Source organism: Vipera ursinii (assembly GCF_947247035.1).
Source record: "Vipera ursinii genome assembly, chromosome: 1".
Lineage (NCBI taxonomy): Eukaryota > Metazoa > Chordata > Lepidosauria > Squamata > Viperidae > Vipera > Vipera ursinii.
Window position 1 is genome coordinate 173,010,483 of NC_139512.1, and position 15,387 is coordinate 173,025,869.

General features: G+C 38.0%; 1 protein-coding gene across 2 annotated transcripts in view; it reads right to left on the reverse strand.

Annotated features, from left to right (window-relative positions):
• The window catches only part of GTF3C3 (general transcription factor IIIC subunit 3), a 29,206-nt gene that overhangs the window by 13,131 nt on the left and 688 nt on the right, over window positions 1-15,387 (reverse strand). For both annotated transcript variants that reach the window (XR_014490856.1, XM_083349720.1), the window contains exons 2-9: window positions 14,055-14,157; window positions 12,581-12,759; window positions 12,055-12,178; window positions 9,314-9,505; window positions 5,019-5,184; window positions 2,733-2,880; window positions 988-1,060; window positions 347-421 (exon numbers count right to left, since the gene is read on the reverse strand). Coding sequence is in view for 1 of the 2 variants with exons in the window: in XM_083349720.1 (XP_083205846.1) it covers window positions 347-421; window positions 988-1,060; window positions 2,733-2,880; window positions 5,019-5,184; window positions 9,314-9,505; window positions 12,055-12,178; window positions 12,581-12,759; window positions 14,055-14,157 (1,060 nt within the window). In the remaining variant the exon portion in view is untranslated. The remainder of the gene's footprint in view (window positions 1-346; window positions 422-987; window positions 1,061-2,732; window positions 2,881-5,018; window positions 5,185-9,313; window positions 9,506-12,054; window positions 12,179-12,580; window positions 12,760-14,054; window positions 14,158-15,387) is intronic.

The following is a 15,387-nucleotide window of genomic DNA, read 5'->3' on the forward strand; positions in this document are numbered from 1 at the left end:
CAGTCCTTGTTTTGAGGCTCCTTTTACAGATAACAGCAGCTGGACGATTATAGTCCAGCAACTTTTAAACAATTCAGCACAGCTGTTTCTGACTTGCATGGGGCACAGTGGAAGGAATCAGCTGGCAGGACTGCATGTGGACATCTAACCTTAATAATCGTTATTACAGAAATGAATTTGTGGAGAGAAAGAGGACTGAAAAATGAAAATAAAAAAATCTGCTTGCAGCAACAGAAACCAGCTGCATTTATTTATAGAGTGCCACTATTATGTCCAGGTATTTACATCCTGAGGGATGCAAATTGCTCATCTCAGCAATTTTGAAGTTGCAGAATTGCATACTCACATGCAGAATTGGCTCCAGGCACAGATTCTTGTTGATAAATTGTTGTTCCTGGATCTTCCTGACCTTCCATTGGCTCTACCATGGAACAAGGGGGAAGAATGGGAAAAATAAAGCTTATATTGAGCGTATGAAAATCATTCCATAAATATAAAATTACTCAGTATAAAATTATTCATCAATATTCTGCATCAATGGACATAAATACGTATAAAGGAAGAGGGAGGCACCGTATTTTCCGAAGCACCAGAAGGCAAGACAAGAAACAATGGATGTAAACTAATCAAGGAGAGAAGTAACTAGAACTAAGAGAAAATTCCTAACAGTGAGAACAATCAACCAGTGGAACAACTTGCCATCGGACGCTGTGGGTGCCCCATCATTGGAGACTTTTAAAAAGAGACTAGAAAGTCATATGTCAGAAATAGCGTACATTTCCTGTGTGAGCAGAGGGTTGGACTAGATGATCTCCAAGGTTCCTTCAACTCTGCTACTGTTAAAGACTGTGTATTTAATATTAACTACTATAATGCCAGGAAGGAGTTAATGGCACATCTGTAATGACACCAGAAAACCTGACTATTTCAGAAGATTAACTGTTCCGCAAAAAGCTCAGTGCAATGGATCCTCAATCACTCTAATACCTTTTTTATCTGCTGAAGAATCTTTTTCTGCTTGTTGCTTTTCAAGTAGAATTCCTGAACAATCTGTAATAACCTAAAAGAAGGAAAATGATTTTGGTTGTGAAGAAATAAAATGAACCTAGAAAGGGACAATTTAAGAGGGAAAGTACCCTGAGAATTAAAGAGATAATTTAATGATTCAAAGTAGCAAATGGCAACTCAAGAAAGCAGGGGGAAGGTCACTGAGAGTGTGCTGCCTAATAGGAAAAAAATTAAAGAGGATGCAAGAAATATGAAATCCCACCACTTCCTCCCTGATAGCCTAAAAACAACATAGCTGTATAGAGATCACTAGCATGAGTTCACTTCAGCGTAAAATATGGCTCTGGCACGCTCAATTTACCTCTAAAGAAAAGTTAATCCTGACCCATAACTTTGAACAGAAGGAGGACAAAGACGAGAGCTTTACAGCAACACGGAATGTTCTAATTCCAGAAAATGGCAACTCGGCCAAAAGCAGGAGAAAAGATTTCCATTTTTCCTAGATACTGATACGGTAGATTACAGTTTCGATCACACTGAAATAGCAAGGAACAACGGTCAGGAAGAATATTAATTGAAATTTGGACAAGGATTCACTTTAGGGTGCTTTTAATGGTGAGAAGTTATGAACTAAAACATTACTGTGAAAGGTCAACGACAAACTGGCTTTATACGAAGACGTGCGCATGTTTTATTGGAGGCTCTAGCAGGGCAATGCAACTGCGTTGTACCTGAGGTCAAAGACAGGTAAACTCCTATCTGGGAATACCTGATTAGTCAGCCAGATCAGCCAAATCAACCCTGGTGATCAATGGGGTCACACACATTGCAGCCAAATGTCTCACATCTAAAACTGGCAAAAATTTTGCTACATTATGTAAAAGCTTCACCCACAAATGGTTGGTAATAGTTCTTTTGCTAGGGCAGGGGTAGGCAACCTTGGCTCTTTTATGACTCGTGGACTTCAACTCCCAGAATTCCTGAGCCAGGAAGTCCACGAGTCATAAAAGAGCCAAGGTTGCCTACCCCTGGGCTAGGGTATAGTTTTGTATTTTTCATTTTATTGATTGTATTTTATTGGTCAATGACTGAAATAAAGCTCTGTCTATCTGTTGTCTGTCAAGATTTACTGACTATGACTGAAAGCCTAGGACTGAGAATATAAAACAAAGACGACACACAGGGGCATGCAGATAAATTAAAGTTTTTTTCTTGTATTTTCTTGGATAAATTTTCATTTCCCAAAGCAAACTCCTGTCAGTTTAGAATGAAAGGAGGGGCTGGCCTCCAGAATCTACAGAGAGAGAAAGGAACGTTAGTTATTGAAAGGCAGGATACATTTATGAAGTTGGGTCCTCTGTGCAGTTTAGAGAAAACGTATTCATATACCACTGCTAGTTTTCATGCTCGAGTAACAATTGGTGACCTTGGACCATATGCTGATGGAGGAAGCCAGAATGGACCATTTTTTCACTCCCTGGACCAAAAGCCCCAGCTGGGAGGAGTTGATATTCTGTGTGCAACTTGGGGAGACAAACTCTTTTCAACAACTGTTCCTTTGGAATCTGTAAGTGGCAAATCTTCATAGTAAGAGGCAACTCACAACTGGCAGAAGGGCAATCGTAATTCCTTGAATAACGAACAGTATTAGAAAGTGCTCCTCTCTGTTGATATGCATTTATATACTCATTATAAATAGACAGAAATTAGATTCATATGCTTACTGCTAATGCTCTGTCATACTGCTTGTTGGAAATATACAGCTCAGCAGCTATGTTAACGTCTTCCATGGATACAAGGCTTTGATGTTTCGTGAAAGACTCTTCCATTATTTCAATAGCAGCAGTGATGTCATTTGCTTCATAATAACTTCTGTGGAGCACAATAGTAACGGGGTAGTCGTAAATTAAATAGTAATATATTTTCTATATTAAAAAGACCACAAATTATTACCATATTTTCCCGGGCAAGAAGAAAAACGACAATCTCTCGTTGAAAAACATTATTTATTATTGCAAATATCAAAATCACGGTACCTTTGTGTTTGTAAACTTAAAAGCAAGTCATAACTCTTCAACGCATAGCTTATAGGTTTTATTCAAAATTAGGTTCGGCAAGAAAGAAATTAATGTAATTTCACACACACACACACACACACACACACACACACACACACACATCTCACAGAGAAGTTGTGACTGATGACAGGAGAAGGCCTGAATGAGGACAGCGTATTACATTGCTGAAACCCAGTTAAGTCGTCATAATCAGAATTAGTCTAAAGCCACAGATTTGTAAGCTTTGGAAAAATGTAATTATCAAAAGTGAAAGCAAAAACTTTAGCATTCTTTCTTATGGCCAGTACCAAAGGAGGAGAGTCATAGTAATAGACAAGCCTAGGGCAAAGCTAGCTGAATTCATATCTCTCTAAACCAGGGCTTGAGATAAGGGGTTATCTAATGTGATAGGATCAGCTCAAGAAAATCAGTAGTCAGTTATAGTGTGCATTACAACTAAGCCACACACTCATGTTTTTCCTGTTCTATCTGACCAGATTAAATTGTCCGGTAAACAGCAGCTCAGAGAGTGCCTAACAGGAATTAGGCTTCACCTCCACATGCTATGGCCAGCTTTTTTGAAGTATAGTGAAAACGCTATATTGAAACTACTGAAATGTATTGCTGTGTTTTTAATCTTTTTATTGAACTAACACAGCTTTTAAAAAGACATATTGGTATGTCCTGATTATTAATTACTTTGGTATTTCTCCTTTTATACGGCTAGTCTGATAAATTAAGTTTGGAGCAAGCCATTACTTAATTTATATTGCATTATATTAATTTATATTATATTACATATATTATATGACATATCAAAAGTAATCACTAACTTGAAACCCAGTAAATTATTCACTTTCAGTGTTAACATTTCTTGGGAGTCAATCATTTCCTTCCAATGTTTGTCAAATGTCATGACTTCAGCAATATTTTATTTTGCCTCTTCTTAGATCTTAAAATAGCCTGTTAGGTTAAACCCGCTTCCTTAAACCTCTTTTGAATGTTCGTTCCAAAGAAAAAAGAAAAGAAAAACCATACTTCCTGGCCCTTAGGACCAGAATGCAATTTGGGAGCTGAATCCATCAAATGATCAGCATCGGGACTGGAAATCATGGATTCCATAAAGCAAAGAAAGCCACGTATAAATACAGTATGCTGCAGTGGGAAAGGGTTTTCCAAATGCAGCTCAACAACAACTCCCAGCTAACTTTGCACTAATGGTGGGTCATTCTGTTCTGCCTGATAACATCCTTTCATCTTGTTTTCATTTGTCTTCTAGTGTACACCTCTATCTGATTCCTCCAGGCATTTCAAGTGTTATTTCTGTTCATGGTACTCTGACTCCACTTTAATGCCAAAGTAAGACGCCGCATCTTATCACAGGAGTACAGCTGCTGTTCACTTTACTGGTGGTCCTCATGTAATGACCCCTTATTGAATGATCATTTGAACGGCGCTGAACAGTTACCACAAATCCTTGAACTTTTACAGTTAAAGCTGTTACAGCATCGTCGAGATCATTTGATCACAATCCATGGGCTTGGCATCCACTTTGTGATGTCACAGCATCCTGCGGCCATGTGATTGCCATTGGCAATCTTCTTTGCCAATTTTAAACAAGCAGAGCCCAAAACGGCAGAAGTCACAAACAGCAACTATGTGATGCCCTCATGACGGTTTGTTTCACAGTGGCAGTTGAAAATGCCAGAATTTCCAATGCTAGCAGGCACATGACATCGCACTCTTTGACTGCCTGCTGAGCAATAAATATTCTAGTCTTCAATTCATGTCGTTAAGTGAGGACCACCTGCATTCCAAAGCAGCCAACCACATCATTTTTGTATCCTGCAATTATTAACTATAGCAACAAGTAGAAGAAAAAGAAAATACTCCCTTTAGAAGCTGACGTTTCAGTTCAGTTCAGCACTGACTTAAGTGTTCCACTCTACTTACTTGGCCATGTCTCTTGCCAAAAGCATAAAGCGTTCACCATCAGAAGGAGTCAGAAGATTTAAAATGCGTCTGTAGCCATCCATTGCCAGTTTGTGCTCCCCTAACTGTTTGTAGAGATTTGATCTCTCCCACAAATAACGGACGTTAGTAGCATCATATTTCAGAGCTATAAAAATGGAAGTGGTATGATAAATCACTTTGAGATTTGTAATTCCGGGAAACAATATTCAAATATATTCAACGGAACAAATTTATTTATACATTTTATTTATTTCTAAGGTAAAAGTAAAGGTAAAAGGTTCCCCCGCAAATGCGTGCTAGTCGTTTTCATCTCCGTTTCAAAGCCAAAGTGTCAGCGCTTGTCCGAGGACGTCTCCGTGGTCATGTGGCCAGCATGACTAGATGCCAAAGGTGCACGGAATGCTGTTACCTTCCCACCGGAGTGGTCCCTATTTTTCTACTTGCATTTTTACGTGCTTTCGAACTGCTAGGTTGGCAGAAGCTGGGACGAGTAACAGGTGCTCACTCTGTTACGCGGCACTCGGGATTCGACCCGCCAAACTGCCGACCTTCTGATCGACAAGCTCAGCGTCCTAACTCACTCCACCGCGTCCCTTGTCTTTATTTCTATTGTTCTTTAATTGTGATAATGGGAAAGCAATAAGAAAACATCTCATCCTGAAAATCATCCAAGGATGAAATCAAAAATTCTGAACGCTGAACAGAGTGTTATCATAACATTGAAGGGATTTTATTATGTTTAAGGTTGATGTTAGTAATATTAATATTAGTGATACTTCGTAATCATCTTTGTTTATGTGCAAGCAGCCTTGTAGGTGCTTTATATTGGGAAATTAGTTATATAAAAGCAAATGTTTCATGCTTTAGGTACAGGGGATTGCTTACATGAAAAGAGCATGGTGAGGGGAGGGGGAAAAGGAGTTATGGTGCAGCCTGGGTTGTTGTGTATGAGTCATCATCTAGGAATTATTTTTCTGTACCTTTGGGTTCCTAGTACCAAGACCGGATCTCTTTGTTCTGGAAAGGTATAAAAGGTGGAAGAAGACATCTTTCCTGGTTGCTGCCTTCATCTCTCTACCAGCCACGAAGAGAGATGCGGCCACCCAACTCTATTTTGATCAAAATAAAACTTGTTTGCTTGCTGAAACCTCGGCTCAGGAGTTTCTTTTGGTTCTTTTAAATTCCTGAGTAATGCTGGGACAATTGTGAGGCTAAGTGTAAAACCTTACAACATATTGAGCATCCGTTCTCAAAAGCAATATATCTTTGAAGTAACAAAAATTAGGGTAAAAAAAAAAGTCGATTCATGGACTTCCAGTGACTATGGCTGACTGACCAAGTCCAGAATGCTCCCTATGGACCAAAGCTTTTTCAATTTACAAACAAGAGATTTGAGATCCCTAACTTTATATAACTCCTGGGTTAGGGAGAGTCCCAAAATCACCCCGCAAGATCCTCCATACAGAGGCAATTTTCTTCAAGGCAATTTTGAAGCCGCACTCTGAAGTAGATGGGTGAGCCATTTAGCTGGGGAGGTTGGGCTTCAATCACCTTCACTGTTGAAAAAGCACCCACTTCAGAATTTACTTTTCAAACAGACAATAAGTTGCACCTTTTACTTTATTTACTAAGCTAAAAGAGACTCTTTTCAATCCCAGCTTATTACTCCTTTTTGAAGATCTGTGCCATTTTCAGGACCTTGTTATTGTTGAACGACAGGGAGGAGGGTTGCCAGAGATGTGCTAAAATTAGGTAGCGTGGACCACTCTTTTCTCTTTTGAGGGAGAAACATAAGGATTTTTTAAAATGTTAAGTTTTACTTTGTCATTTTTATGAATTTTTCACCTTTGTCATTGGGAGTTATAATTTGCATTTTTTTATTATTTTTTTGGCTGAAATCTTCCGATTTTAATGGATTCTGATTGGTCAGAAGATACCATCTGATTTAGAAAAAGCTTTCTTAAAAAAAGATTTATTCTTTGACCACTAGAGTGGGCTAAAGTACTGAAGAAGATGAAGCAAAATAGAAGGCAGTTAAACTGGAGAGAGACTGCAAAAGTTGTTTTGGAGAAGTATTTAAACAAAACAATTCACTGTGTTGATAAATTATGTTCAAAAGATGTCATGAAGGATGAGCAAGAGGAACAAATTATTTAAGTAATAGAAATAATTATAAGTAAACCAGAGATGCAGCCAGAAAGTTATCAAACAACTGAGGCTACTGCACAAGCATTTGAAAATGCAAAGGACCTAATTGCAATTTTGGAATATAAATCTGAATCCAACAGTTCCTATTATGAAGATGGCTAAATTATGAGTTTCCCAGTGCAATTGGAAAAAAAGTGCAAGTAAATTTACAATTCTCAAGAGAACAAATTTGAGATCTCTACTTCAAAATCAAAGTGGAAATCGACAATGTTGACATATTTGTTCTAAAAGTCATATTGGAGAAAAAGAAGTTTATACTTATATAATAGACAGATTTTATTATATAAACTGGAGGAAATAACTTAAATTTAACAAGTTAGTAAGTTAAGTGGAATTAGGGTTGATTGGTTGGTTTGGCATATGTAGTTTTAAACATAATTCCAATGCATTGTTTTGCGTATATAACGTGGATTTGAAAATAGGTTTTCTGTTTTATTTTTAAAATTTGAGTAATTTATTTTTAAAGCTGGAGTAATTCTTAAAGCTTGCAAAATATTATTTAAAGTGAATTTTAAAGTATGTATCTATATATTAAAACAAAGTTTAAAAATGCATTAGAATTTATTTGTTATAAAGATGCATTTTTAAAGAAATATTTAGAGTTTTAAAATGAATATAAAAAAGTTTTATATTTATATTTTATATTTATAAAAGGTTAAATTATATGAAAAAGTATAGTGGTTTTTGTTAATATAAATGATAGAAAGATTAATAAGGATAAATAGAAATATATATCATTTCTCATAACAGGAGGAAAAAAATGATTTGGTTAAGGTGATGAGGTAAACTGTTTTAAACAAAGATATTATTTGGTCTTGTTTCTATTGGATTATTACTTCTGGTTTTCAGATTTGGAAAAGAAAAAAATGAAAGTCAGAATTTAGATTGAAGATTTTATAATTGTGTAGTTATAGGAGTGGACGCGGTGGGTCAGTGGGTTAGGACGCTGAGCTTGTCGATCAGAAGGTTGGCAGTTTGGCCGGTCGAATCCCGAGTGCCGCATAACAGAGTGAGCGCCTGTTACTAGTCCCAGCTTCTGCCAACCTAGCAGTTCAAAAGCACGTAAAAATGCAAGTAGAAAAATAGGGACCACTACAGTGGGAAGGTAACAGCATTCCGTGCACCTTTGGCGTCTAGTCATGCCGGCCACATGACCACGGAGACGTCCTCGGACAAGCACTGGCTCTTTGGCTTTGAAACGGAGATGAGCACTGGCCCCTAGAGTTGGAAACGACTAGCACACCTTTACCTTTTTTTAGGAGTGGCTTGAAATAATTATAGGTAATATAAACAGTTGAGTATTAGTATTTTACTGTGTTGGAAAGAGTCAGAAGTCAATATTTTTTTCTTTTATTTTTCTTTTCCATTCTGCATTCACCCTATTATTTTCATTGTATTTTATGCTATAATGTATCTTAATAAACCTTAATACAACTTTTTTTAAAAAAAAGATTTAAAAGCATACTTCAGTTGTACCATACTGTAAACAGAATGCTAAACAGCCATGATAAATTGGTATTATTCCACAAGTCAATTGTTATTTCATTTCATATTATCTGCCACATCTTTGTGACATTATAGCTTAATATTTCCATCTAATTTCATTCAGAGTACATGAAAAGTTTTCTAGCAGAACACTAGAAAGCTTTTAAAAACTCTATACCAGGGGTAGGCAATGTTGGCTCTTTTATGACTTGTGGACTTCAACTCCCAGAATTGAACTGGCTCAGGAATTCTGGGAGTTGAAGTCCACGAGTCATAAAAGAGCCAAGGTTGCCTATCCCTGCTCTATACATTTTGCCTGCCCTATCAGGATCATCTATCATTTTGTACATAACCAGTTTCCCATCTTGATTTGGTACGTCATAACAAGGAGACTGTAAATATACTAAAATGCCTAAATATCTCAACAAATTAACTTATTATGTGACCATCAAAATCAGCTGAATGAAATTAGGTTCAACAGATGCAAAGACTGTAATGAAAACAATACTGTGACACCTGCTGCAAAATAGACAGTAAAGCAAATTTCATTAAATAATCTGCTATGACATTAATTTGCTTACCTTTCGAATAGCAAAAAACGGCCTGTTTAATATTGTCTTGCTCAAGTGACATTTCAGCTAGCCTGACCCATTCCTCCGTGTCACTGGGATTTAAGTGAGCAGCAATCAGTTCAAACTGCAAAGATTTTTCCATATCTCCTTGGTCTTCATAAATCATAGCAAGAGTGGAGAATGGCTCATAAGCAAGTGGAGCTGTTGGGTGCCAAAAGAAAAATGGGTTACTATTCATAATCATTTCAATAAAATGCCTAAATTTGTGCATGCTGCACCTAGCAACAATAATCATTTGAAACTGTTTAATTAGCAGTTCATTTCTGAATATAATGCAAAAAGCTGCTTTGCACCTATAAAACTGTAGCAGCTTAGACTGGAGGAAGTATGGGAAGGATTTCCTATATGGACCCACCCAACTGTTAAGATCTTACTCTGAGACCCTGTTTTGGATGCAAAGCTGGCTGAGGAATTCTGGGAGTTGAAGTCCACAAGTCTTAAAGTTGCTAAGATTGGGGACCCCTGGTCTAGACTCTAGAGAGAGGACAGATAGTAACAGAGATTGGGATCTTTTCCAAACTTTCTTCCATGACACAAAAACAGCAGCATTTGAATTTGCTTTTCCCCAAATAATTTTAAATTATTTGGCTGCCGTTGATGATGTTAAGTTAGGCAGTTTTTAATTTTAAAAAACAAAAGCATAATTCAAATATGAGAACTTTTTTAAGAAAAAGAAGCAGTTTATTTATTACAAATATCTGAAGGCTTAGGGGGAAAAATGTGGTTTTTCCATTTTTCCCCCTAGGCCTTCCCCCCTGCCCTCCCCCCCCCCGCGACTCCAAGGAAAAAGGAAAAAATTGAAACAATAACTTTCAGTTATTTAAGAACTGCAATGGGAAAACTTTTATCTAACACTATAGTTCCTGTATTTAAAGAGGACAAATAGTGCAATTCAGCATGATGCATTAAACTAGGAAAGAAAGGATTCAGTTGTCTATATCTGACTTATTACCTAAAGATCAGTGGATCTACTCTTAATAAGGCTTCAAATAAAACTCTGTTTTATTATCACGTTGATGGTTTCCTACATCAACTTCTTTTTCTAATTTACAATCCTGCAAAATTAAGAGAGTCTAGATCTTTTAGAGTTTCATAGATTGTAGATCCCCTTACAGAGAATATTCAAAACATTTTAAACAAAACACAATTAGTAAATGTAATTACAATATTGTCTGGCTTAATTATTCTTTTATATTTAATTGCTATGCCAAATACAGTTACTGTAAAAATGAACTAGGCAGTTCATATTGTACTGCAGATTGTTAAAATAGCAAAGTGAGCTTAAATCAGTAGAGGCTATTTCAACATTCCAAAGAGGAGGAAAACATTTATTGTGCTTTCAAAATGTCCAGCAATGTACCGTATTTTCCGGCGTATAAGACGACTGGGCATATAAGACGACCCCCCCAACTTTTGAGATGATTTTCAAGATTTTTTGTCTTATACGCCGGAAAATCAGCGAGCCCGGGAAGGCACGCCCTCCCCTCTCACTGTGGAGGAAGCAGGGCAGGTTGGCGTCTGGCGGGAGCCGGCAGGGTAGTCCTGCGCACGCGGAGTGCTCCTTAACAGCCGGGGAGCGCGCACGTGCGCAGGACTGCCCTGACGGCTCCCGCCTGACGGCTCCGCCGATGCTGCTTCGAGAGGGAAGAGCGTGAGGCACCTGCCATGGCTCCCCGAGGACTCCTTAGGAGCCGGGGAGCGTGCGCGTGCGCAGGACTGCCCTGCCGGCTCCCGCCAGACGCCAGCCTGCCCTGCTTCCTCCACAGTGAGAGGGGAGGGCGTGCCTTCCCAGGTTCGCTGACTTGCAGCCAAGCCGGAGCCGAAAGGGGCTTTTCCTTCCACCCACCCTTTGGAATAGACGCAAGAGCTCCCGGGGTCTGGCGTTTGCAAGGGGGAGGGGAAGGGGCTGAGAGGCTCTTGGGGGTGGGAAGGGAGAGTCATGTTGGAGGGGGGACTGGACTAAGGAGGCTTGAAGTTGCTTTGCAAGAACAGGGGCGCTCGATTGATTTATGTACTATTTTCCGGCGTATAAGACGACTGGGCGTATAAGACGACTGGGCGTATAAGACGACCCCCCAACTTTTGAGATGATTTTCATGGGTTAAAAAGTCATCTTATACGCTGGAAAATACAGTAACATTTCCACGTAGGATTTTCATTCTGTAATATATGTGGATCTTGTGGGATATGTAAAGTTTGCATGTGAATGGGACAAGGGGGAAAGCAAGAATAGCCAAAGTAAAAAGTGGTCATACATCAATTTTAAAGAGTACGTTTTTAAAACCATATATCCATGTATTTCCTTATGGGGTTTATTTCTTCTATTCTACCTTCCTGAAAAGAAATGTTAAAAGTAAACTTTTCAAAGCTTGGCAGTTGCAGATTGAGAGCCCAAAGTGTTCAGAAACTATGCATGGGTTAAGTTTGTGCACCTATGCTACCCTACAACACTAATGTAACCAAAAGATCAGTGCTAGAGTAAAATAGCTTTGAACAACATATTTTCTAGAGGGATCATTGGGAAAATTTAAGAAGTTAACAAAAAATAGGAGAAAGTGTAGTTATAAAAACATAAAGCAGATGCAACGTCAGGTCTATAATGACACACTGAATTGTCTTGTATTAATGTTATGTGTCCCTTCTATTTATTCTCAGTAACAAATCTGACCCACAGAAGCATTCAAAGATACCTTGTCTTATGATCTCCATGCACATTAGAATGGCTTCTTCATGTTCACCTCGAGCAAATCTAATGTTAGCTTCACCCATAAGGCCTCTCAGGGCACGAGGCAATTTACTGCGTGGACGTTTTTCCTAGAAAACAGATTGGCATCAATATATTTCAATAAATTCAGTTGTTATTACTACCTACAAAGAATATTTTTCTAGTAAAAATATGTTTAAATTGAGAGTGTTGAACTGTTGATTTAAACTGTTGTTTGACTGTGCAATAGCCATGTACATTGTTTAATATATAGTTTATATCATGCATCCACACAGAACCCACTTAATCAAATCCTATCATAAATATTTCCAGTTAAGCAATAAGGATGTGCATGCTTCAAAAAAGGTTTAGAAGAAATGCTTCAGAATCCATAGAAATGGGAACTCAATCCTTCTTTGGGGTAACTAGATCTTTTTTTTTCTTTTCGAGGCTTCCACATAAACCTGAAAAAAAGATGTGGCTGCTTTAAGGGCTCTTATTATATTGCTTGCCTTCATCATTTTCTTAGTCTCTCTATTAAGCACCATCTCCAGTGCAAAAACATCGCCCGCTGTAGGTTGCTCAGAGATCTCCTCATCTTCCTCCTCCTCCTCCTCGTCTTCATCATTCTCTCCCATCATGGAGGCAAAAACTCGATGGACAGATTTACTGATACCATCTGATATCTCTTCTGCTCAGAGAAAAAGATTAATAATGTTGTCTAATTAATGTAAAACAGGGAGAGTTCATAAAATCATAAAAGTTGTCCTTGAAGAAAGAGAGAAAGAACCCCAGTTCAAATAAAGGAAAGAGCAAATAGCAAAGGAAAATTGAAGGAAAATTGTAAGCACAGTCACGGTCATGTGGTTTTTCACTTAGCAACTGTTTCTAATCTTATGAAGAAGAATCTTATGAAGAACTTAACGACCATTTTGCCCGTATCAATTGTGGTCACTAAACAAGAACTATTTGTATTAAGACATAATTGTAATCAAACACCCACAGAATCAATAAGAGTAATTCAAGTCTTTAAAGCAGTGGTTCCCAACCTATTCTATACTGCGCACCCCTAGAACGCTTCTGATATATTCTTGCACCCCTTACAAAAGTTCGATATAGCGGCAACGAATAATACATATACACTATAATTTTGAAACTTCTAAACCCAAGTTTTTGCACCTCCTGGAATATCGTCTCAAACCCCCAGCAATATATATTGTGAATATTGGCCACAATATCCAAGGCTGATGAGAGCTGAAGGGCAGCAGGTTCCCTTCTCTGTCGATTAATAAAGTGATAAGCTTGAAAAATAATATGATAGAACATATTTTTATTTATTGGATTTATATACCGCCCTTTCCCGAAGGACTCAGGGCGGTTTACAGGGTATTTAAAACCAAATCAATACAAAAGTTAAAAACAATTTAAAAAAAAGATTAAATCATCCCTAAAAAAATAAAAACCCATTAAAAATTCTCAGCCTGGGCCGGAGAGCTCAAAGAGCCAGGTCTTCAGGTCCCAGCGAAATGAACGAAGGTTCATATTATTAGATCATCAATTTATTTTTTTGTATTTCTACACAAACTGGCAGAAACCCTCAAAAACTTTCTACTCTGCCTCAAGATGCTGTAGACAAGACATATCAAACTCGCAACATCACGTGACGTTGCACGACGCATCGGAGCTTTTTCCCCATTGCTGGCAATGGAGTGGGAGCAGTTTCGTGGTGACATATCTGGCCCCTGGGCCAGCAGTTTGACACCCCTGCTATAGACTGATCACAAAGGATATACATACATGTTTGAACTAAAGCCTATCAAATAATAATTAGTATTACATACAGATTCCTGAGCCTGGGGAAATTGTGACTTATTTTCACTGCAAAGTGGCAGTGAGCCCCCATGTTCTGATTTATAAATGTGACAGCAAAGCAGTGATCAGGATATTTACCCCTTGGTAAATGAAAAAAATAAGCATAAAACATACCTTCTGCTTCAATATGTCCTTGTATTTCAGTAGACATTCCTTGCCCAGAAGTAGAAGGGCCATCAGGGTCTTCTGCATTTTCCTCAGTGAGTACATTTTGTCCCTGTAAAGTTTAAAAAGAAAATAACATTAATTTTATATTACAGGTAGTCCTTAACTTACAACCATTTATTTAGTGACCGTTGGAAGTTACAATAACACTAAAAAAAGTGCCTTATGATCATTTTTCACACTTACAACCATTGCAGAATCCCCATAGTCATGTGATTAAAATTCGGATGCTTGACAACTGGTGTGTATTTATGATGGTTGCAGTGTCCCAGTGTCATGTGATTACCTATTGTGATATTCTGGCAAACAACCTCAATGGGGAGGCCAGATTCACTTAACAACCATGTTACTAACTTAACAACTGCAGCGATTCACTTAACTGTGACAAAATAGTTCATAAAATGGGGCAAAACTCACTTAACAACTGTCTTGCTTAGGAACAGAAATTTGAGTTCAACTGTGATCGTAAGTCAAGGACTGCCTGTATTCTGAGTAAAATATTCAGTGGATTAAAAATACATATATGCTTAAGAAAAACACTATATTAGTGAGTAATTAATTAAACCTGAGGTTTCATTGTATGACTTATTTTGGAAGAGTTCATGAAAATTAAATGGTCAACTTTAATGAATCTGTCAATAGACAATAAAGCTAAGTAATGTAAAACAGGCTTTGTATAGAAATTACATCATTAACTGGACATTATCCTCAATTGACTGCACATTTTGCAAATGACTTAACAAAACTTAGCTACACTTTGGATAACAGAATCATGTATATCTTAAAGTAAACAGAATTGGTCAGAATGGCACGGTAATTTAAATAAATGGAACATGTTGAACATGTGCCAGCACAAAACTGGTAAGGTAACACAATGTGTTATAATAATTGCTTTCCTGTCTCTTTGCCTTAGCCCAGGGGTCAGCAACCTGAAACAGTGAAAGAGCCACTCGGAACCGGTTCCCTCACAAAATGAAAAACTGGGAGCCGCAAAAAATATGTGCGCATGCGCATACATGCGCAGAACAGGGTTTGACTGAAGAGTGGAGCCAAGGCGAGATATGCACCTACCCTGCATAGTTGAATTGATTGGTTGAACTTTTTTAGTCCCACTTTTTTTTTTTTGATTGCACATGGCAGAGGAGTGGGAGAGGAGACAGCTGAAAGAGCCGCATGGGTTGCAGACCTGTGCCTTAGCCCATATGGGATTCCCTTGTATTTTGTATTTACTTAAGTACCCAAAAGCAAAACAGGCTCTTTTATGTCCCCCCCAAAATACTGA